The 22022-nt window shown below is 41.9% G+C and overlaps 1 protein-coding gene across 5 annotated transcripts in view; it reads right to left on the bottom strand.

Moving 5' to 3' along the window:
* LOC123956643 (metabotropic glutamate receptor 7-like) overlaps nt 1-22022 on the bottom strand; it is a 342022-nt gene that overhangs the window by 73894 nt on the left and 246106 nt on the right. For all 5 annotated transcript variants that reach the window (XR_006821589.1, XM_046028985.1, XM_046028988.1 and 2 more), the window contains 2 exons: nt 19258-19458; nt 9832-9971 (listed from right to left, as the gene is read on the bottom strand). Coding sequence is in view for 4 of the 5 variants with exons in the window: in XM_046028985.1 (XP_045884941.1) it covers nt 9832-9971; nt 19258-19458 (341 nt within the window). In the remaining variant the exon portion in view is untranslated. The remainder of the gene's footprint in view (nt 1-9831; nt 9972-19257; nt 19459-22022) is intronic.

Raw genomic sequence — 22022 nt, 5'->3', positions numbered from 1 at the left:
AACAAAACGGGAGGGCGTCGGGAGTTGGCTATAAACACGGGAGCAACGGGAGTGTTGGCAGGAATGTGCTGCAGTCACATCAGGCGGTCAACTGAGTCAGAAGAAAACCTTTCACGTCAGCCCAGTGTTGCCATCTGAGTGACCGTCTCGCAGGATTGGACGACTGTTAAGACTCTTTGGCCGACCAATCGCTGACCCCCGTCGTTTGTTCAGGAAACTCCTCCTTTGCTTTTACTCTAATGATGATCCAAAGAATCCATTTCAGTGACCGGATCATCTTTATTCAGAAGACTCGAGTTCAGCTAGCTCCTTTAAATTACTACAAGGATAGTTTGTATCCTCCTGACACAGAGAGGACAATTCTTTTATTCTTTCTTTTTCAATAAAGCGATGCACACGAGCGCAGAAGCTGTGATCACATGATGTGTGTCCGTTTCCTGCCCCTGCTTATTGTGTTCACTGCATCAGCCGGTACCGAGCCTCCTCTCCTAAACTGCCTCTGATAGGCCGACTAAATCCTTTTGCCAAAATTACAGCGAGAATAATTCAGACTTTTAGGGGCCTCTCTGCTTTTTTTGTCCAGTTTTAGTGACTTTCATTTTCCACCTGGAGCACTTTGTCCTGTAATGTGCCTTTGGTATAGTTTTCATTGTACCTTTTATTGTTTGTGTGTTGAAATTCTTTGTCTTTGTTTTGTGACGTCATGGAACGGCACACCACTTTTAAAAGGACACAGATGCTGCATGTCATGTGTTTTTGACGTGCAGGAAAGGACGATGTCAGGCGGCCAACAGTCAGGCGACCTTCGTCATCACTGTAACAATTAAAAAAAAACACGTTTAAAAGTTGTGAAAACGTTGCAGTTTGGTTGGGATAGGGCAAAAAAAACTACATGGTTTGGATTAAAGTAAGCGATGTGATGCTAGTTAAGTAATGTGAAACTTTAAATGACAACTTTCACGGACCCGAGTCTCCAGGGAGCTTTGTCACGTGATACCAACGCACATGGCTGCCCCTTTAGCGTCCGAGTAAGGAGGTGGTTCAAAACGGGACTTTCAGCCACGAGACTGGGGTTCATTTCCCGTGTGAAACAAAAAGTCAGCAGTGATTGTTCTTTTCCTAAACCTAACCGAGTAGTTTTGGTGCCTAAAACCTAATCGAAGTGCAACATTTCACAACATTAACCACTAGGTTTTATTTTGAAAATCTACCCAGACGTCGTATATTTATTCTCGCAAACAACAACAAGGCTGAAGGGTATCCAGGGCATTAAAAGGGACGCCAAAGGGGTCTTTGACCAAGCGTCCAATTTGTGACACCTTGTGATGAGAATATGTTGGACATATTAAATGAAACGCCGTCTCTGCACAATAGAAGTCAGTTCAGGCTAAATGGCGTGAAATGACAAAATAACTGAAGACCCTGGCCTGTCATTCACACATCATTTGGTGTTTTGTTGTTCTTTTTCTTTTTCTTCAAGGTTTGCATTGTTCAGCACCGTGTAGCTCTAGTTTAGAAAGGCACTTCATAAATTAAGTTTCCTTCCCTTTCTGTCTGTGCCTCCATTTCTTCCCACTTTCTCATTGTCTGCTTTGTGGCTTTTTCTCCCGGTGACCTTCCCCTCCTGAAGTGACACTGATGTGCCATCATGGCGGCTTCCGTCTCTTCCAGCGACCGTACAGAGCGAGGCCAGACAGGGCAAGAAAGGACAAGATCCAAACATGTCCCCCTCTGTCTGATCTCAGTCAGTTTTATTTTGTCTTGGACACAGACGTCAGATCAAGAGAGATAATATAAATGTCACTCTTTCACACCGATGGGCCTCAAACACCATTTGATTTTATTTCAACTACTGAAATCCAACAATGTGAGAAGTTTGAAGGGGAAAATGTCTCTTTGGTGGAAATACCAACAATAAAGTTCATTTCCATCCTCATTTTTAATGCACATTTTCTATTTGCACATTAAAAAAACTGTGGAAATGTCAGAAATTCCAGAGAAGTTCAAATATTGCAAAGAAAAGAGTTTCTGGTGGATAAAACCAGAAACAGACTTGATGAATAAATGCTGACGTGCATGAAGCAGCGACTTAAAGTGAAGAGCTGAAAACTTCAGAAAACTTTGTGTGGCGCGGCGAGGAGGCTCTAACCTTCCTCACATTAACACACGAAACGTCTGATTTCGTCATGTTTTCCATCGTTTCAGCTTTCTGAAGCTCTTTTAATGACGTCACCTCGTTGTGACTTCTTCTTCTGCTTTAATGGCAGCGACTGGAGAATTAGCTCCACCAGCTGTTTATGTCATCAACCAATGAGCTCGTGTTCATATTAATATCCGTCTCTTTAGCCGCTAAACGCTCCCCTGTGTTCACCAGCTCGACTCTGACTGTGTCTGTCTGCTGTTTGCTGCTGAGCAGCTCGTGTAGCGCTCCGAGAGTGAACCCGGGACGGGAAAGCTGCAGCCGGAGAGATAAACGACGAGCTGGAAGAAGCTATGAAGCTCCGTAAAGCCGAGAGGCTGCAGATTCTGCAGATTACTCACTTCCAGAGACACCAACGCGCTGTCACTTCAAACATTGTTATTATAAAAATATGAATTCTAACTGCATTAAGTCCCATATCGTAAACTGCACGTAACCAAAACCACAGGGGACATTTAGGACTGTAGTGACCGGGGGCCAATGCTTACAGAGCCATTTGTGACTCTTCCAGGGAGACACAGTGGCAACAAGAGCCATATGGAAGACTTCCACACACCCCACGACACATGTATATACCCTGAATGCACAAAGTATCACGTAGCATGCATAATCTCGTTGGCCCTCTGAAGAGACAGACTGCCAGGCTAATATACACAAGGCTTTACTGAGGGGAAAAGGAAATTACAAGTGATAAATTGAATTAATCTCATTTGAGGCTGGGAATGGGATGAAATGGGGTCTCCAGCCTGGAGAGGATTAGCAGCAGATGTCAAGAGAGAGGAGGGGAGAAGGGAGGCAAAATACTGTGTGTGTGTCCTGTGGTGTCTTTGCCTTTAATGATAAAAAAACAACATCTTCCCCTTCATGAAGAGGTGAATTTAGGACCACGTTAAGGTATTACCAAAGGATTGTGAATTTCTATAAATGCATTATGCTGAATGTGACTGCTCCAGTACACACATTACAGTGTACTGGTGAATCTCCAGGTTTATTGGTACACAGTTTTGCCCGGAATTTGTTGTCGTCGTCTGAAGCTGTCATTTTCTAAATGAAGCTGGTAATCTCGTATCATGGATATGAACTCTTTAATCCGCCCTGTGTACAGTAAACTGCACAACGAGTGGGATTACACTGCGAGGTAATCCAACATGCTCCTACTTTCATTTTTAAAATTCAAGTCAATACATTTAGAGGCCGGCACGCGGGTGCACCGAGGCAACGGACCACTTAAACTGCCCGGCTTTACTTTAGTTTTATTACAGTTATATTTAAAAGGACCATGTATAAACAACATTTCTCACATACGAAGAGACGTGTTCTACCAGATTTAGCTACTAGCCAATTTCCATCTGAAGTCCCTGAGCAGGTACAAACAAACACTTATCCAAGTAATGCAATGAACAATAGTACAAGTTCAAAGTAAAATAAATGTTAATGTCGACCATAGATCCACATAATTTCCATTCTACAGCTAAGTACCACCCATATTTAGGTTTTTTGTTAGTCCATGACCTCTAGTGGCAGAAGAAGTCAGGTGACCAGTGTTGGGCAAGTTACTCCCGCCCTTCTCTGCTTTTGATTGGCTAGTAGTCCTTAACTAGGAACTGAGCATGTGCAACTCCCAACAAAGATCATTTAGAGACAAGATGCATCACTCCATAGCTAAAACGAAGCCTTCAACACAGGCTGAAAAGAGGAGCTGCAGCAATGCGGTATGACAAAAATATAACCATGTAAACCTGCTCTGGTACAACCTCTAAATGAGATTTTAAACCTGAAAATGAGCAGAATAGCACCTCTTGAATCACTGTCAGCAGCTGCCGGAGTTTCTTTTTGTAAGTGTCACGTTGCCGTGCTGCTGCAGCAGATGCTTCAATAAATAAATGTAGAATTGTTTGTAGTTGAAAGCTTTTTGCTGGTCGCACAGAGTTTACAACGAAGGACAATGTTCTTCGCATCTTAGACTGCGACACAATAATGGCAGTAGCTACTTACAGCTGTGGAAAGAACGCCTCGCTCCCTCGTTCTACATTTTTCATTTAGCTTTTTGGCCAACAGCTGACTTGAACAACAAAGTCCGGTGCTGCTGAGCTGCCGCACAGTTGCGCATTCACATCAGGATGGTGCGTTCAGTAACAGAGTTACTTGGATTAGTAACTCTGTAATATTACGGTTTTGGAAATAGCAATCCGTTACATTACTACGCTGCAGGTGACGCAGTATAAAGAGCAACAAAGTCCGTGTAAAGACGAGGTGGACGGCTGACTCAGGTAAACAGACTGAGGTTCGAGTCCCGTGTGAAAAAAGTCAGAGTTGTTTGATGTTTTAAGTTAACGTTTTGTATATGACTCAGGTCACATGACTTACTAATGTAATTACTAACGTAATGTACTTTTCCCCCAACCCAAATCACCATCTTTTCCTAAACCTAACCAAACTACCACTGTTTCACGTTTCCCACGAGTTTGATGTCATGCGACTTCCATAACTGGTCCGGTACGCCCGTCGCTGGTCTGGTACTTACCAACGCTCGTACATGGCGTTTTGGGCAACAGCCATTTATGCAAACATATGTTGTTTTGGGAGAGTTGACAATCAACATATTTTGTCATTTAATTATGAATATGTGTTTCAATTAGATACAAGTTTTCATTCAGAAGCATAGAGCTGAATATGTTCCAGCTCAATGTAAGAGCCTAAAGAGTCTCGTTAGATGGTGAAGCTCGTAAAAAGAAATACCCATCCTCCAGTTTAAGTATGCAGATGCTAAAATGCTGCCGAACATGCATACATCATGACCGATTCTCAAGTCACGTCTGTGTGATTTGTCCTGAAGAGTTTTCAGTTGAAAGAGTGGTGTTACTGGGTGGATTCTAGCAGCAAGAGTAAAAAGAGTTGTCCTGGTGCAGGGTGTGACCACATAAACCCTGACAGAGACGCATCAGAGCGAGACACAGTCTGATTGACCCATTAGGCCACAGCAAGGACCTGCCAGCAGGGAACTGAAGAAGAAGAAGAAGAAGAAGAAAATGGCACATGGGGGGATAAAACACCGAAACTATTTCTCTACATTTGAAACAAGTAAAACTAATTTTATTAAACTCTGTCTTCAGTTTTGTAAAATTACATGCGTGTAATGTGTAGACATGGACTTAAACGGCAGAGTCATTTGAATAAAATTTCCTCTCCTCCTTTAATTTACATGATTATAACCGCAGACACGTGATTTAATAGGACATGTAGGGCAGATCGTGTACGTCAATGTGGCACATTAGGATAATTGATCCGTACATAACATGGCAGACACCACACACCAACCCCACGCCGGGGGGGGTTCCTTCTTCTCTGACTTAACAGCAGCAAGTTCAACAAAAGGTTATTAATCTTCCAAGTGTGCTGATTACTCCTCTGTGCCTTGATCTCAAATTGACTAAGAATATCAGCGAACATGTACTTAGGCTAAATCATATTACGTCTGACTGTCACGCTTGAACATATAGATTCAGTAATAGCTCCCCCTTGTAATCTAGAGAGCAACACACACACACCACAAAACACACACAAAGGAGTTATGAGGATAGAGGGAAAGAAGCAATAATGGGAGGCCTAATAGCAACAGCTCTGCCACATCTGGCTTACCGGGGGCTACTGAGGTGAATAATTTAGTGTTGTGAAGAAGCAGAGACATGGCCTTGAATGCAGAAGCAGAAGAATGATGCGGATCCACTCAGAAAACATTTGTTTCTTTCTTACCTGGATCTGCGCTCATTCCCACCATGACCAAGGTTTTCTGTTTGCACTGTAACGGCGATACTGTGCATATTTTCTCCATCTTGTTGTTTTACTATATCCCAATTTAAAAACTTAATATTTGTTTACACATTTTTCTGTGTTTCACTGTGCAATCCTGTGTTGAAAAGGAGGGATTGAACCGTTTCAACACTTCTGACCAGTGGTGAGAGAGTAAATAAGGGATTTAAAGAGGTGTAGTGGTGTGTATATGCTGGAATACGGAGGTTACACACCTCCGGGCAGGGGCAAGTAGCCCCACCTATGTATCACTGTCCAACACCAGCGTTAGGTGCACACAGACACTTCGGTTCCCTGACTGGTCCCTTTAAGGAAGCACATCCTCCCAGGCAACATAAAGGTCGCCGTAAAACATCACCAAGAGAAGCGCTGCAGGGTGTGTAGGAACTTCAGACTGCAACATAAAATGTACTCAATTACAAGTAAAATGCATTGAAAAAGTCACTTACAGGAGTATTCCACTGATTTAGCTTTGTGCTCCTATAACTCTGTCTGACTCGTGATGTACGGCTTAAAAACAAAGCACCTAAATCGATGCAGCAGAACCAGAGACGTCGTCTTTTTTTATTCCACACATTATTCTTCCTTGTCAAAACCCGCTACCTGCATTACCCACGATGCAACTCACCGGTCAGAAGCCGGGTGGGAGATCGGGCTGTGTGTTATGGTGCGTTCGAGTTGTACCGGGAAGTCGGAATTTCAACTCGAACGCTCCCTTAAGTCGGATTTCCGACTCGGAAAGTCGGGAGAACCGCACTACCCCCGACCTCGTGATCCAAGATGGCTGCTCGGTATATCAACAGTTAGTGAAAGCTGTAGTTTATAAATTACAATTATAACAATTCTCTGTATTTTTGTCTCGTAGAAATTGTCTTTGTTGACCAAGTTTGCTGTCTGTAGACATGTTGCTACTGTCTTTAGTATACATAAATACCGTGTAATGCGTTCTTATCCACCAGAGTTGACACAACACTGGCTAAGCTGGCTAATTGTAAACAATGACTGGCTGAGCGAGGTTTTCCAGTCTGTGGAAACTGGAAACGCTGTCAACTCGAGCCCGACATCACTCCCAGCTCTGACTTTCGAGGTAAATGGAACGCGCCATTTTGCTATTAGCGGCTAATATAGCCTGAAACCTGCAGCAGAGATGAGCAGCAGCTGCAGAGGTCGTCTTCTTTCTAACTTCTTCAGCCGACGCTGACTCAAGTGACATCACTTGAGGACATTTATCAGACTTCACACAGCTCCCTCTGACACACTAAAGCCTTTCTACTACTCTAAAACATATGCAGGAGAACTCCTTAACACCTGCAAACACACTGATGTGGGGAATAACCAACGTGCGCATTATCACCAAAATGTGCTTTAAGTATTAAAAGTAAAAGTACTCATAATGGGAGTATAGTATATAGTACCTATATAATATTATTTGCTTATTATTACTGGAAGTTTACAGTTAGCTGGTTGCGGTAGAGCTTTAATTATTTACTTCTGCGTAGCTAAATCTATAAAAAAAAAAAAAAAGGGGGGGGGTTTGGGGGTTTTGGCAAATCCTCAATATTCACAGCCACCAAGAAACCAGTGGCGCACTGGTTTGAAGTCATATTTTGGTGACTGTTAGGAGGGGGAATTCCAGTTCTCATAATCCATCCATGCCCTGAACAAGAGAAGTGGTTTAGAGGTCAGATAGATGGACAATGATTAAAGCAAATAATGTAAATAAGTCTAAAATCAGTTAATTCCTTCTTTCACCTTCTCCCTGTTGTGAACACATTCCTTCAGTGTGGTCCGTTTGGCTCCATTGTGCCGGATCAAACTGCCTAATAAATTAGTAAACCTCTCACACTATCAGATAATCTTCTGACTATCTGTCCTGAACAAGCCTCCAATTAAGAATCCCCCCTCAGATTGTGAGGCTGGGCCAATCTGGTGTAAACTGGCTTGATAATCCTCCAGTGTGCCTGAGCCCCGCTCTGATAAACACACATTACAGGGAACCACACCGGCCAGAATTTCAGTGGGATTTATTAAAATAGCTGGAGGCAAATTCTGTAAATCTCGCTCAAGAGAGATTAGATGGGACGGATTTTTGCTCTGTTCCCTTTTAAAGGTGCAGATATCAGTCCACACGATCTGAAAAGCATTAGAGTCCCTGTATTGACAGGGGTACCTGCATGTTTTTGTCACTGTTGTCTGCTAATTCTGCTTCCTCCTGGAACCTGGAAACTCAGAGGTCCGCCATCATCAGGATGTTCTGATCACCGTAGCCATTGGTTGCAATTTGCAACACTCGCCACTAGATGCCACTAAAACTTACACACTGAACCTTAAAATCAGGGGTCGGCAAACAAGTCTGGCATTGGGCCAAATTTTTGTCTGTTACATTGCGGGCCAGAAGATGAAAATTACTTCAGATCCCTGGATAGGCTATTCGTGCGCACGTTTAGCTCAGTCGGTAGTCTGGATTCCCATCGGGAGGGATGTATGATCGATCCAAACATCCTGCAGGGTTTTTTCCCCTCCCTTGTTAAAACAACTGTTTAGGACACTTCTGCACATGCTCACGATAAAGCATGTGCTGCATTGCATGTGCGTCCCAACATCTGACCCGCATTCATAAACCTGAGGAAATTCAGGGGAATCCAATCACAGTTTACTTTTTCAGAGGTGTGTCAAGCTGGCCAGAGACTCTTTTGAATATCCTTCAGAACTTTTCAAAGTAAAAGCTCTCAATAGACTAAACATAAAGCATTGCTGCAAAAAAAAAAAAAAAAAACATTCTCACACTTTTATTTTGGAGGTACAATCACTTAAGAGGAAGTGATTATGTGAGTAACTCTAGCTGTCATGACTGAGATCTATTTCAGCACCAGCCGGTATTTATTTTTTATATTTCTGCTATCAAAGCAATCTGGCCCACGGGACAGATATAATTGCCGGCGGGCCGGTTCTGGCCCACGGGCCGCCTATTGCCGACCACTTTAAATGGATACATCCCAATTCCCAAGTTCATTATTTCTGCTGTGAGGAGTGACCAGCCTTCACTGAAGACACGCCCCCTTATTGGAAATCGGACGCTGCAGCTGATCGGACCGATCTGATACTACTCCACAACTACAGCAGCACTGCAGTCAGTTTGACATCAGGTGTCATATTTCTCCCAATTTTTACATTATATTTGTTTTTCTGATTCACCAGCTGCTTGAAAATAGTGGCTCTGTGTTAGCTGAAGATTTTTCTCTTATTGTTGCGTTGGGGGGATGACCTCCATTTTTGCCGTTACGGGCTTTCCCCATAGAGCTGTGTTGTGGATGCGATAGAGCGGCATGTCGTTAGTCAACGGCGATAGACAACGTTTTGGTCCCGTTTGATTTGTGCCCTGACTTACACACATGTTGTTTGTCAGTTTAAAAGATAAGTTTGTAAGTCAAAAAAGTCGCAGTTTGTCCCACTTCTTAGTGACTGAAGCTAACGTTACTGAAGCTAACGTCACACAGCTTCCACGTGTAGGTGATGTGATGAAAGGACCAGAAGTCGTTGGATTAAACATACGACAACATGAAATCCATCTGTGCGTGGAACAAAGCTAAGCTACCCAGCTAGTAGCAAGCAAGCAATGAACGTTAGCTTAGCATTACAGCGCTAACATGTTGGTGACATATATTGTTCATTGAGCGGTTTCACACAAAACTAATTGTTACTTTACAGTCCAAATAAATGCTCCTCATCATCATTCCCACCATAAACTCTGGTTTAGTCTGTAGAGAAACGGCAGATTCACCTGTTTTGTCCAAAACAGCAGCTGTGTCATATAAACTCACGTTGAGCAGCAGCGTCTCCGTCCACTGGCCGATCACACGGTAGCCCGGCCCGGTGGCGTTGTTCCACTGGTACTGAAACAGATCGTAGCGCCCAGGGGCGTCGCCATTACGGTTGAATGTCACTGAGGTACCAGCACTTCCTGTGGAGGCAATGAGTCAATCAGTTAATCAATCAAGCTCCACTTTAAAGGTCACCAAGGAAATCTGTTCAATGGTAAATTGACTGCAAGTTAAAGAATATTAATTGAAGCTGCAGGTTGTAAAATCAGTGATTTGACGTTTGTCGCTTGTTGTAGCTCTGACTTTTATTTCTTTAATCGAAGAACCAGATATTTTCTGACACAGCTCTTCGTCTTGATTGAGTCGCTGCGGAGTTTCTCGTTACTCCGGCTTCGAGTCACGTAACATGAAATGAAAATGGAGAAATGATCTGGACTTTATGAATGAAGTGAAAACAACGACCGAATGCAGCCAGTTTAGTCTGAATAACAGCTTTATGTTGTCTCTCTCAGGATGGCTCGTCTCTCTGACCTCCCTGTCCTCTCTGCACCCGCCGGGCACTCTCTCTCTCTCTTATTATTCCTCTATTCCCCTATGGTCTCCCCCCCCCCCCATCAAAGACTCTGTTTATTTACGTTGGCTCTTCTTGCTTTGGTGTGGGCCAGGAGTCGCTTTCAAGTCAGCGTTTCATTTAGAGGGGAAAGAAGAGAGAGAGCAGAGGACGGGCGACAGATAGTGTTGAGCTTCCTCGGTTCAATAAGAAATAAAAAGAGGAGGGAAGATATCCTCAGGCCAGAAATAACTGTTTTGGCAGGAAACCCTGCAGGTTACTGCAGCTTCTTTATTAATATTTACTTAGTAACTCTGAGGTTTGAAGCCTCTGTTGAATATTTTGTCATGTTTGGTGGGATTACTGTGTCATGCTAACGGTCTTAGCATTCTCAGCTGAAGGATCTGCATTAATGTATTGATGATTAATGAATTCTCTCTGCGGGTTTAACCCCAGTCTGAAAAGGCACCATGACAGAATAATACACTTGTTATTTATGAATTGTGCAGCAATAACGCAAAGTTTAACTGCATTACTGTTTCCAGAAAACCATCTAAATAAACCGTGATGTGCTGCATGTGTCCATCCACTGCTGCTGCTGCTGCGCGAGCTCTTTGATTCTCCAGTTGCTGCCATTAAACCATCGCAGAAGACGACGACATGAAACAAGATGACGATAATACAAGAGCTGCAGTCACAGCTCACACGATGGATGACATCAAATGTTTCTGTCTGCATGTTTATATTGTGATGACGTTGAAAATCCAGTTTATCTGTCAGCGCTATTCTGACCCCTCACTGAAAGACCCCTCAGTATAATGTAGTCCAGTACAACCACACCTTTAACTATGAACATGTAATGAGTGTTTTATATTTTCTCAAAAAGGAATTATAAATTATTTTTTCTTTAAAACTGTAGCTTAGTTGATTTTTCCCATCACTCTAAAATCCATAAAAATGTATTTGAGCTGCATATAAATTTGATTTTGACTTAAACCAGGGCTTTCTCTATCTGAGAGCTAAAAAATCAAAGTGGCTGAGAGCTGCTCATGTCCTACTTACACTTATTCATATTGATGCCAATAGGTGCTTTGACTGAGCTGAGGCATGCTGGTTAGTAGGGGTGTGACGAGACAGTTACCCACGAGATCGAGACGAGATTGATATTTTAACACTATTTTAAGAAATCTTTAATCTGAATTAAATGAAAACTTTATTTCCTGCATTCTGATCATTTTTTTTATTTATATAAAGAGAAACAGGTGGCAGGTGACAATTCAAAATCTAAATATATCAGAATCTAAGTCAGTGCTGCTCTCAGATCTGTTTCTCCTGTAGATCAACATTTCTCATATCATCCCTGCTGAGTCATGATTCAGTCTTCCCTCCTCTTTGTGTCTTTGTTTTGGGAAGTAACTTCTTTAAATGTGATTGTGGTTCCTTTTCACCTCAATGATTAATTGTAAAATTTAAATTCAGTTATAAACTGGACTTTAATAGCTCCTGCGTTTCAGCAGCTTTTCTGCTCATGTTCAAAACTTCATATGGAAAAACAAAACCGAGTACGTGAAAAGGAAAACGTGTATTAGAAGCTACTCTGAAGGAGGCTTTAAAGCATTAGACTTTCAAACTATTAACCAGATTTTCAAGAATAATTGGATTAAGCAGTGTTTGTCTAAAGGCAGTTGTCAATGGTTTTACATTCATCTGTTATTTGAAAAGTGTGCTGGTCTAAAATTTCTATTATCTTGTAATTATAAATGAACCAAACTTCCATAAACAAGCTCTTGAAGCGTGGAGAATGGCTTTTAAACACTCTCACTTCTCTTCACATTCAGGCATATTATAGAACAACCAACATGCGTTATTTAGAAACAAGTCCAGGTCCAGAAAAGAGAGGATTGATAAGGGTGTGAGATTTATTCTAGACGTACTTACTGATACAGGCGAATTTTGTGAATATGAGGATTTTGTCCGCAACAAGGGTTTGGATACTTCTTGAAAAGAATATCATAATTTTTAAAAAGCATATCTCCAAAGTTACTATTCTTACTTAAAAGTGTATTGTTATATGGTCCTTTGAAGGGAGAGATCCCCAAGCTCCCCAAAGATCTTTTTAATCGTATATGTATTTTTAATTTCTTTATTTTAAAAGGACGTATTAATGGACATCTTAGCTTTTCAGCAACGTAAATATGCCAGAGTTAGCCCAAAGACTGTTTTACATCTGTATCATCACAGTAGGCTACAAGGTAACAACACTAAGCATTGAAATTGGATACGATACAATTTAAGAGACGCCACAATTTTCAACAACATATTATAAAAGACACCCCAGTTTAACAGACAGGGTTATGTAATTTAAGGTGCTGTTTATGCAGTAAAGTGCCATTCTATAAAATAATGTTCAATTTAATTATGTTAAAGAGCTGTTTAGCGCAGTAAAGTGCTAGATCTGGTATGGTAAACTCACACATACATCAACAATACAACAGCAAACAAACGCTTACACATACAATACAACAAAGTCCGTTAGTGGTCATAAAATTTGATGTGTCATTGTTTGAGTTGGTTCTTAAAACTCGGGTTAAGTCGGACATTCCCTCACGGCAGCCGGTAACTTGTTCCAGATCTCTGACCCCTTAACTGAAAATACAAATTGTCCAAATGTTGTACTTCTGTAAGGCACCATACAATCACCTCTCACGGAGGCCCTGGTTACAGTTCTGCCACCTTCCGTTGTTTTCAATTTAATGTACTCCGTGGGGGGTGGGGCAAGTCCATGTAGAATCCTATATATACTGTATATATCATAGCGACTTTCCCAAATCGGTTCTCTTATGGAAATTAAACTTCCCGGAACTCTTGGCAGAGGATATCTGGTCAGATTCTAACAAATTCCTCGTTCCAAATGAAATAAAAGAAGTCCATATGAAAATTTTGCATAGATACTGTCCCTTTAATAAATTGTTAAACAAATTTAAAACAGATTTTTCTCCTTTATGTACTTTCCGTCATCAGTCATCTTTTCTTTAAAGAGGTGGTATTCTGCTTTTTGGCCTTTTCCCTCTCCTTTATTTATTATTATTATTTTTGTGCTGTAACAGGTTTGCAAAGTGAAAAAGCCCAAAGTCCAGCCCAAAGGGAGTTCCCATCTCCCACAGAAAACTCTGCTCTGAACTGAAAACAGCTCGTTTGTAGTCCAGCCTTTACATAACGCTCGCCAAGCGGCTTGATATTAACGATAGCTGAGCAGTAAGCTGTTGGGCGGGTGAGTTTATCTGAGCTGGTGCATTGTGGGAAGCAGTACAGGCTCTCATTGCGTAGGCACAATCACTATAAACATATTTGTTCCTCTATCAGTTAAATTAAGCTGCTTTTATAAAAAAAGATTATCCACCAATATGCCTCATTCTTTCTAAACAAAAGTTTGCGGCATATTCCCGCAACCATGCGTGCTTTTACACTGCGGTACAGCTTTCCGGAAGCGGCGGCGTAGAAAAACGCGCTTACGCGTAACACCGGCACACCGTTCTGTCTCTGTTACTGCAGTGTTTCCCGTACGTTCATTTATTTGTGGCGGCCCGCCACAATATCAACTCTGACCGCCACAGATAGAATTTCTTTTTTTTTTTTTTTTTACTAGTCCTATTTAAAACCGTATTTGATTACAGAGCGCCGTATCGCCGAATCTTCTTGTGTGTTCAGGCATGTGACGTGTGTTTGTACATTATAAAGATGTTGATTTTTGTTTAGCTGTGGTTTTTTTGTTGGTTTTGTGTTTTTTGTGTCTGTTTTCAAGCAGCACTTTCTGTTTTATTCAATAAACTCAACCTTGACCGTGAACCTTGCGGCGACCTAAATCAGCATGTGGACTCAAAATGCATCTCGCACGATTTAAATAAGCCCACAATTCACACAGTTTGCAGCTGCACAGGCGTGTAGTCATTTTCCAACCTGATCATTTGTTCCTCCTCGTTGCTTTAAAGAGATGTCAGCTTTTATGAAGTGCTTCTCCTACAGGTGAAGCAGCAGAGCAGCAAGCAGGTGATAAAGGAACTCCGCACGTCTAATATTCAAATCCTCAAATCTGATCTCACTTATCCAAGACGGGAGACTGAAAGCAATTATCTTCCAAGAAGGGGGGAGCACTTATCTGGGATCACAGGTTTGCAGCGGGGTGGTGCGTGCCGGCTCTCCCGTTCCATCTGAATCCAACAGGTGTTTTCAGATGGCACAGTAACAGCTGACGAGGATGCTGCTGCTGGAGGGGAAGATGAGGGGTTGTATGTGTGAGTGCTTTTTAGAGCAGCAGAGTGAAGAAATACCGTAAAGTTAAGGTGAAGAGGACGGCAGTAATGGAACGTGTGTGGACGCCGCACATGCCAGCGTGGACGGTTAGGGAAGAAAAAGCTTCTTTCATAAAGCTTTTACGCCTTCTGTTGGCTCGCTGTGCTGCCCAGATCGTTTCAGCAAACCTTCTGAAAGAGTGACTTTGTAGTCTGAAGAGAAAATCTTCAAGTGATGTTGCTTCTTTTTATTTTATGTCAGAGATGAATCGCAAATATCTTTAAAAAAAAAAGGAGCAAGGACAGAAGGAACAGGGAAGGAAAAATAAACACAATAAATGGGAGAATTTCCAGGTTAAAAGTATCATGAATATTTAAAGTTTTAACACATTTAATAAAGAATCAAGTTAACCATCCTCCATAGCTTATATCTTTGTGCACAGTCTGTTTAATTTAAGAAAGATTAATAGATTTTATCAACACTGAGTTCCTGTGTCAAACACTGGCAGCTGCCATCACCAAGAAATAGATTCTCAATTATCTCCAAGACGTTTTAAAGCTGACGACAGTCTATCTGCTGCCTGTTTGGTGTCGAGTAGCTCGATTAGTCATTCCTGCTGTAACCAGACAACTGCTTCAGATCAATATTCGGGTTAATAGCTACCACAGGCAACATAGAACAACCTCTCGACAGAAAATGTATTTTGTTTCTCTGTCGATATTTGGCTCATGTTCGTTTCAGTAGCGATGCTGGGAATAAAAAAAATGGAAGGTAACATTGTGTCTCTGCTAGAAAAATGGAGAGCTCTGTGCGTTATATGAATCCATTTCTTTCTTTATTTTGAAGAACGTCTAAATTTATTGTGATCCAACTAAAAGACAGTGTGATCTCAAAAATATAATCTTGGTCTCAAGAAAGTCATGAAACATTCAGGAGGTGGAGGCTCCGCCAGCTCTGCAGGAACGCTTTTTTTTTTTCCTGGGAGGGTCGGGGGTGAATATTAAGTCTGTAATAAACGGTGAGTGAGCAGTTCAACCGCCACTTTCGTTTTTAATTAGCAAACTGCAGGCTTTGCTAATTACCTGATAAAAGAATCTCTCTGGAGGGGAAGATTTCCGAGGCTCTGTCTCAGGCGTTAAAACGATAAAACTATGCAAATACTAGGATGAAAAATACAAGTTGAACTGCTAATAGCTCTGAGCAAAGGTGGAAAGAGTACTTAAATATCGTACTTAAGTAAAAAGTACTGTTCCACTGATGAACTTTTACTTAAGTAAAATAAAAATCTACTCGAGTAAAAGTAAAAAGTAGCTCATTTAAAATTTACTCAGAGTAATAAAATAACTTATTTCTGTCGACCTGAGAGGAGTTCTGATCAGCTAATTATCTCAAAACACCTGCAAAGGTTTCCTGAGCCTTTAATCTCTCCGTCTGGTTCTGGTCTCATTATTTAGTTTACTGCGGCTACCGGGCGGCTTTACGTTCCTTTCTAAATGAATTTCACAATACAAATTAAAGGTCATTTTTAGGAGACAGTGTTGAAAACACACACACACCTCAGTCCCTCCAGGCTGCCAGAGTAAAGACAATAACATCATGCTGCAAAATGCCGCTATAATAACGCAGCACTTCATTTGCATGTTGGCCGGAGAATCAAATATCTTCGAAGGCCAACTGCTCGCTCGTAAAAGGAGCTCCGTCTTCCATTATTGGACATTTAAAAAGAGGAGCAGGGTGATAAACACTGGAAAGTCAGAAATCTTCCCGCCTGGCAGAGTCAGCCACTACCTTAATGACTGACTTCATTTTGTGCGATGGGGCAATAAGAGTCTTAATTATTGGCCCTTTAAGAGCGAGGCCGTACATCAGCTCACTTTACAACACCTGTTCACTAACACACACATGGTTAATACACTTTAAACCTTGTTGTTCTGCTTTTTAACCAGAGTGTAAAATAATAATATGACCTCTTTAAGCAAATGAATGGATAAAGAGACCACTGCAAAACTATTTACTATTCATATGTTTTATGTTATTACCCACTGACAACTAACCCTAACCCAAATAAATTAAACACAATGCTAATTTTCCAGAGCCGTTTGAGGGCAGTGTGTTGCAGCATCTCACATGATCTCAATTAGCTCACTTCCACTTAGACCTGTTGCTTCAAGCATAACGGTGACCTAAATTCAGTTTGTACTTTCTTCCTTTGATCAAACACTAACCAGCGGCACACTTCGCCTCCAGATATTGAATTTAACTATATTTCCTCTTGTTGTTTCAAGTGTCTTGTATTCAGATAATCCCCAGATGAGCCTTGAGAAAAGAAAAGACAGCCTTTATCGATCCCCAAGAGGAGCAATTCAGTCACATTTCTGCGTCACATTTGTTTCTGGCCTCAGGGTCGGTCCTCCTGCTGATGCACCTGAAGCTGTTTGGCAACTGACAAAAACACCAGAAGAAGATGAGCTTCTGCACTTTAGCAGTTCAGCTAAAATCGCAAGCTAACAGCTAACCATAAGCAAACAAGCCAACACGTGGATGAATCATATATATGAAGTACGAGCGAGAGAAACGTTAAGATCATCTTCACGGCTCTAACTCACGATGCTCCGTCTCACCCACACAGATCCTTCAGTTTAACACACGGTGCCTCCACTTTGATCTCAAGAAGCTGGAGAGCTGCAGTCTCTATTCATTCAATTCACATACATTTCCCAGTAAATAGGGGAGTTTCTGTGTTTTTGTCTTAGTGTTTTATATTTGGGGCATGAGGTTAGAAAGTGCAGCTCTGTCTCTACCTGTCCTCCGAGTCTCTACCTGTCCTCCGAGTCTCTACCTGTCCTCCGAGTCTCTACCTGTCCTCCGAGTCTCTACCTGTCCCCTGTCACACTGGGAGCAGAGTCTCTCCTCTTGTGGTAGCCAGCTCTGTTTTCTATGGCCAGGCTGTGTTCACTCAGTCTGTATGTTGTCAACATTTGTCTTAGTTTAGGACATTTTATTGTACTCAGGTAATTTGCCAGTGTGAATTCTCTTTTTAGGGTCAGATAACACTGGAATTTACTTTGTGTTTTGGTCGTTTCTTTCCAGTATTCAATATATTTTTCTTTCTGCTTGCTGATAATTTGGTTTGGTCTGCTTGAGTTGGATTTGCTGCCCTGAGGCTGTTACTGCAGAGAGCCTCAGGACCAGCTGGCTGAGGGGACTCTTCTCTGGTCTTTCTCTCTCTCCTGCCATTCACCGTTTTGTGCAGAGTTTTGCGTGCACGCCTTGGCTATTTAAAAACGATAAAATATTCTTTGTGTTGTTCGGTGATAAATTATCTGAAAGCATCGAATCTTCGACTATTCGGGGTCAGCCCTATAAAGGTGCTGTGGAAAATTTGGGTGCACCTAAATATCACATACCACAGGAGAAATACTCTACTCAAGTATTAGAATCAAAATACACTTAAAGCAGTGAAAGTACCTATTGGATTAGAAACACTGATGGATTCATGTCAGTTTCAAGCTGCAGCTGGTGAAGGTGATGCTCTACTAGACTATATAGTGCCTCAATCTATAATAATACATCCTGATTTATTTATTTATTATATTTAGTTTTGATAATCTGAAGTCTAAAGCTTTCAAAAAGTACTTTTAAAGTGTTAAAGTAAAAGTATTATTCCTAATAATTTTTTTCCTCTGCTGATTATTTTCTCCATTGATTGATCGATTGTTTGGTTTGTAAAGATTCTGCCGTCACAGCTACCCAGAAGCCCAAAGTGACGCCTTCACAACGTTTTCTTCGGTCCGATCAACAGTCCAAACCTCAACAATATTAACATTCAAATCATAACAAAAAAAAAATCATTTGTGAAGCTGAAACCGTGAAATGTTTTTCCATGAAAATTGACGTATACGATCAAAATAGTTGCTAATTTATTTTCTGTCAAACGACTAATCATTTCAGCTTTACTTGTGTGAACCGTCGGGGAGTTTAATTTATAACGAAACATCACATTTTATAAACTCTTCATATGTTTTGTGTGTAAAACTCTTACTTTTTAAAGTAACTGAAGCTGGCAGATAAATGTAGTGAAGTAAAAAGTACAATTTCTCCTTCTGAGGTGTGGTGGAGAAGAAGTAGAGTGTGGCATGAAAAGAAAATACTAAAGTAAAGTACGCTTTAATCTGTTTCTCTTCAAACCACGCAGATTTTTCAGTGCTACGTAACACATGAGCAGCGTTTTGAGATCAAACAGCAACTGATGCCATTTATGGCAGTGTTTCTCCTTCACTCTGTGTGAGGACTGAAAATAGAGCCTTGATCTGTCGGGTCTGCTCACTGCCAGCGCTTCGGTCTACATGAAGGTGTTTTGGTGCAATTACGTAAAAAGGAGAGTGGATTTAAAAGAGCTCTAAAACAACTCCAAACAAGGTGCGATGGACGATAAAAATCCTCAAGACCCTGACACCATTTTATGAGACAATTTTTATGATCGGTGTTGGTTGGCTGCTCTTGGTGCCGTTGTCTCGCGTCTCTTGGCACACGCAGTAAAGCAGACTTTATGGGCCGCAGAAGGACAGAACCATCCGTCCACTCACCGTTGAAGCTGACGCTGCGGATGTACTTGAGCAGTTTCTTCCCTCCCGCCAGGTCCATCTCCGGGCAGATGCCGGAGCTCTCGGGGCACAGGTCCCTCTGCATGTTGTGGAGGGCGTGGGCCATGGCGTACACCGCATCGATCACAAACTGGACCTTACCCTCCTGCTCATACTTGGAATCAATCCCGATACGCTCCTGACCTGAGAGAGACAGACAGAGAAAAGTGACAGTGACGGGATATTTCCAGGAACACTCACCGATACAGTCTTTTTTTATTTATTTTTTACTGTGAGTGGTTCCAGTTTGGACAGACATCCACGTTCCCCTCAGGATAAACAGACATCACTTTCACTTGATGATGGTGCTACAGGAAAATTTGGAGGATCACCAAAGTCTTAATTTGTCCAATACTTCTAATTCCCATCAGCCTCAGCTGCACTTTCAGCCAATTCTACGCTACATCAACTCACATGCACAGCAGGGGGGACACAGTCCACTACCCATTTTCAGGGTTACTAAACAATAGACATGGTGGCGTTTCTTTGCATGTAAATGGTGCGCACACAGACTCACAGCATTAGCATTAATTAGCTACAGCTGATAACATCTATCAGCTGAAAACGAGAAGGCTGTTGCCCGTTGTCATGCATACTGACTCGACTTGGATCTCACAAACCAGATTCTCAAGCTGAGAGAGCGTTTCTGTTCAGAAGTTTAGAGGTAAAAACAACTCACAGACGTGTGAAACGTGACAAAGGGACCCAACGAGACGCTTCTTTTATGTAACAGGTCACAAGACAAAAAGGTTTTAAATGTAAAATCTTTGTCAGATAAAAAAAAACCTCTCTCTAGTGAAGGAGAAGTATAACGTAATGGAAAAGCTCCAGTAAAGACTCTTAGTCTAGGTGGGCGCTCCTCTCCTGGTTGGTGGCGAAGCCTGAGGGAGTGAAACCTGAGCCTGTCTCAGCAGAAAAGACGAGCGTGTCCAAAGTTATTTGCTCCCAAAACAGCAGCCGTTTGCATTCATTTAGAGCAGGATAACGGGATTACGACGACGGCGGCGGTGTCCGCCTGCCAATAAAAAGGGAGGATATTGGCCTTTTTATGAACTGCCGGATGGCGGCTGGACATGTGGTCCTCGCTGATATGATGGAAGGGCCTCTTTGACAGACACTCACTGCTATGTCATTAAAAAATGTTGTTTAAATGAAATAAACTGAGGTGAAGTGACGGCTTCTTCAAGCTCTCGTGTGCAGGAGTTCCCTGTGAAAAGGTTAGAAATGTGTTGGCTGGTATTGACTGTTTTAAATATTTCTTACTGGAGTTAGTTCAGGAAAAATAATTCAGTGTTGGGGCTGTGGAATTTTAAATTGCATAACCCTACTAACACTTCTTCTGCTGTTTCAAACATAATCCACAAACATTAAAATATAGTACAGGTAGAGCCCACGCGCAGCGAGAGGAGCAGGCAGATGAACCGTTAACTGTAGATTTTCAATCCGCCATCTTGGCAGCGCCTGTGTTGTGACACTGAGGTCATATTTTTCATTTTGCCATGCAGTGACGGTTCTGTTCTCCTCCCTCAGTGTGTGCTTCCTTCATGCATGTAATGGAAAACAGGTAGGCCATCAGAAGCTGATTGCTGCCTGGATGACAGCCTCCATTTTAAACCCCAGTTGACGAGCATCTCTCTCTTCACTCTGTTTCCACCAACCATCTCCAGAGGCGTGCGTTGTCGTACGAGAACCTTTCTTAGGAGAGAAACCAACGGCGTAGCTTTGTGTTGAAAAGTGGTGTTTACACGGGGGGCTCAGATTCGGGGTGTGGAGAGACACTCGGCTCGCGAGACATCACGACAGGTGATATTAGGTTCACAAGAATGAGATGAAAACATCCTTAAACAGTGTTTTAACGATATCCTCAATACAGCTGTGGGGTCTTGATCTTTAAACACTTCATTTCCTCATTCTGGTGAACGTTTCTGCACCGATTTATGGTGGAAAAGTTTTTATTTATGTAAAACGAAACACAAAATTCAAGTGGCAGGTGACATTTCAAAAAATATAAATATAACAGAGTCTAAGTGAGTACAGCTCCCCAGCCAACATGTGTATCTGGGCCCCACATGGGTGCGCTTGGGCTACATGGGCCAAAAAATGGGCATATTATCTGGGACCCATGTGCGTTCAGGCAGTCTGTGCTGCTCCCAGATATGTTAGATCTAATTCTCTCATGTAACATCTTCCCTGCTGAGGCAGCACACATGCAGGCCTGATTTAGTCTTCCCTCCTCTTTTCTCATGTTCACAGGGAGAGAACAGAAAACTTGGCCAAAAAGAAACTGGCCAAGAAGTTGTTAAAGTTACTGATCGGTGCTGCTGCACGTGTTTGGGTCATTTTATGATCAGTAACTTGTTTTTGTTTTTTTAACCTAAGTTACTTTTTTGGACAGTGCACATTAGTTTCTTCTATATTAGTCCATGCATTTGTTACTTCTAGGCTGGATACTGCAATTGCTTATTATCAGGCTGCTCGAAAAAGTCCATTAAGACTCTTCAGCTGATCCAGAATGCTGCAGCACGTGTTCTGACAGGAACCAGGAAAAGAGACATATATATATATATACACACATTTACATATTTCTCCTGTTTTAGCTTCTCTGCATTAGCTTCCAGTAAAATCCAGAATAGAATTTAAAATCATTCTTCTTACCTACAAAGCTCTTAATGGTCAGGCACCATCTTATCTTAAAGAGCTCATAGTAC

The sequence above is a fragment of the Micropterus dolomieu genome, linkage group LG18, assembly GCF_021292245.1.
Source record: "Micropterus dolomieu isolate WLL.071019.BEF.003 ecotype Adirondacks linkage group LG18, ASM2129224v1, whole genome shotgun sequence".
In the NCBI taxonomy this organism is placed as follows: Eukaryota; Metazoa; Chordata; class Actinopteri; order Centrarchiformes; family Centrarchidae; genus Micropterus; species Micropterus dolomieu.
This window is presented reverse-complemented; position numbering and strand designations above follow the sequence as displayed.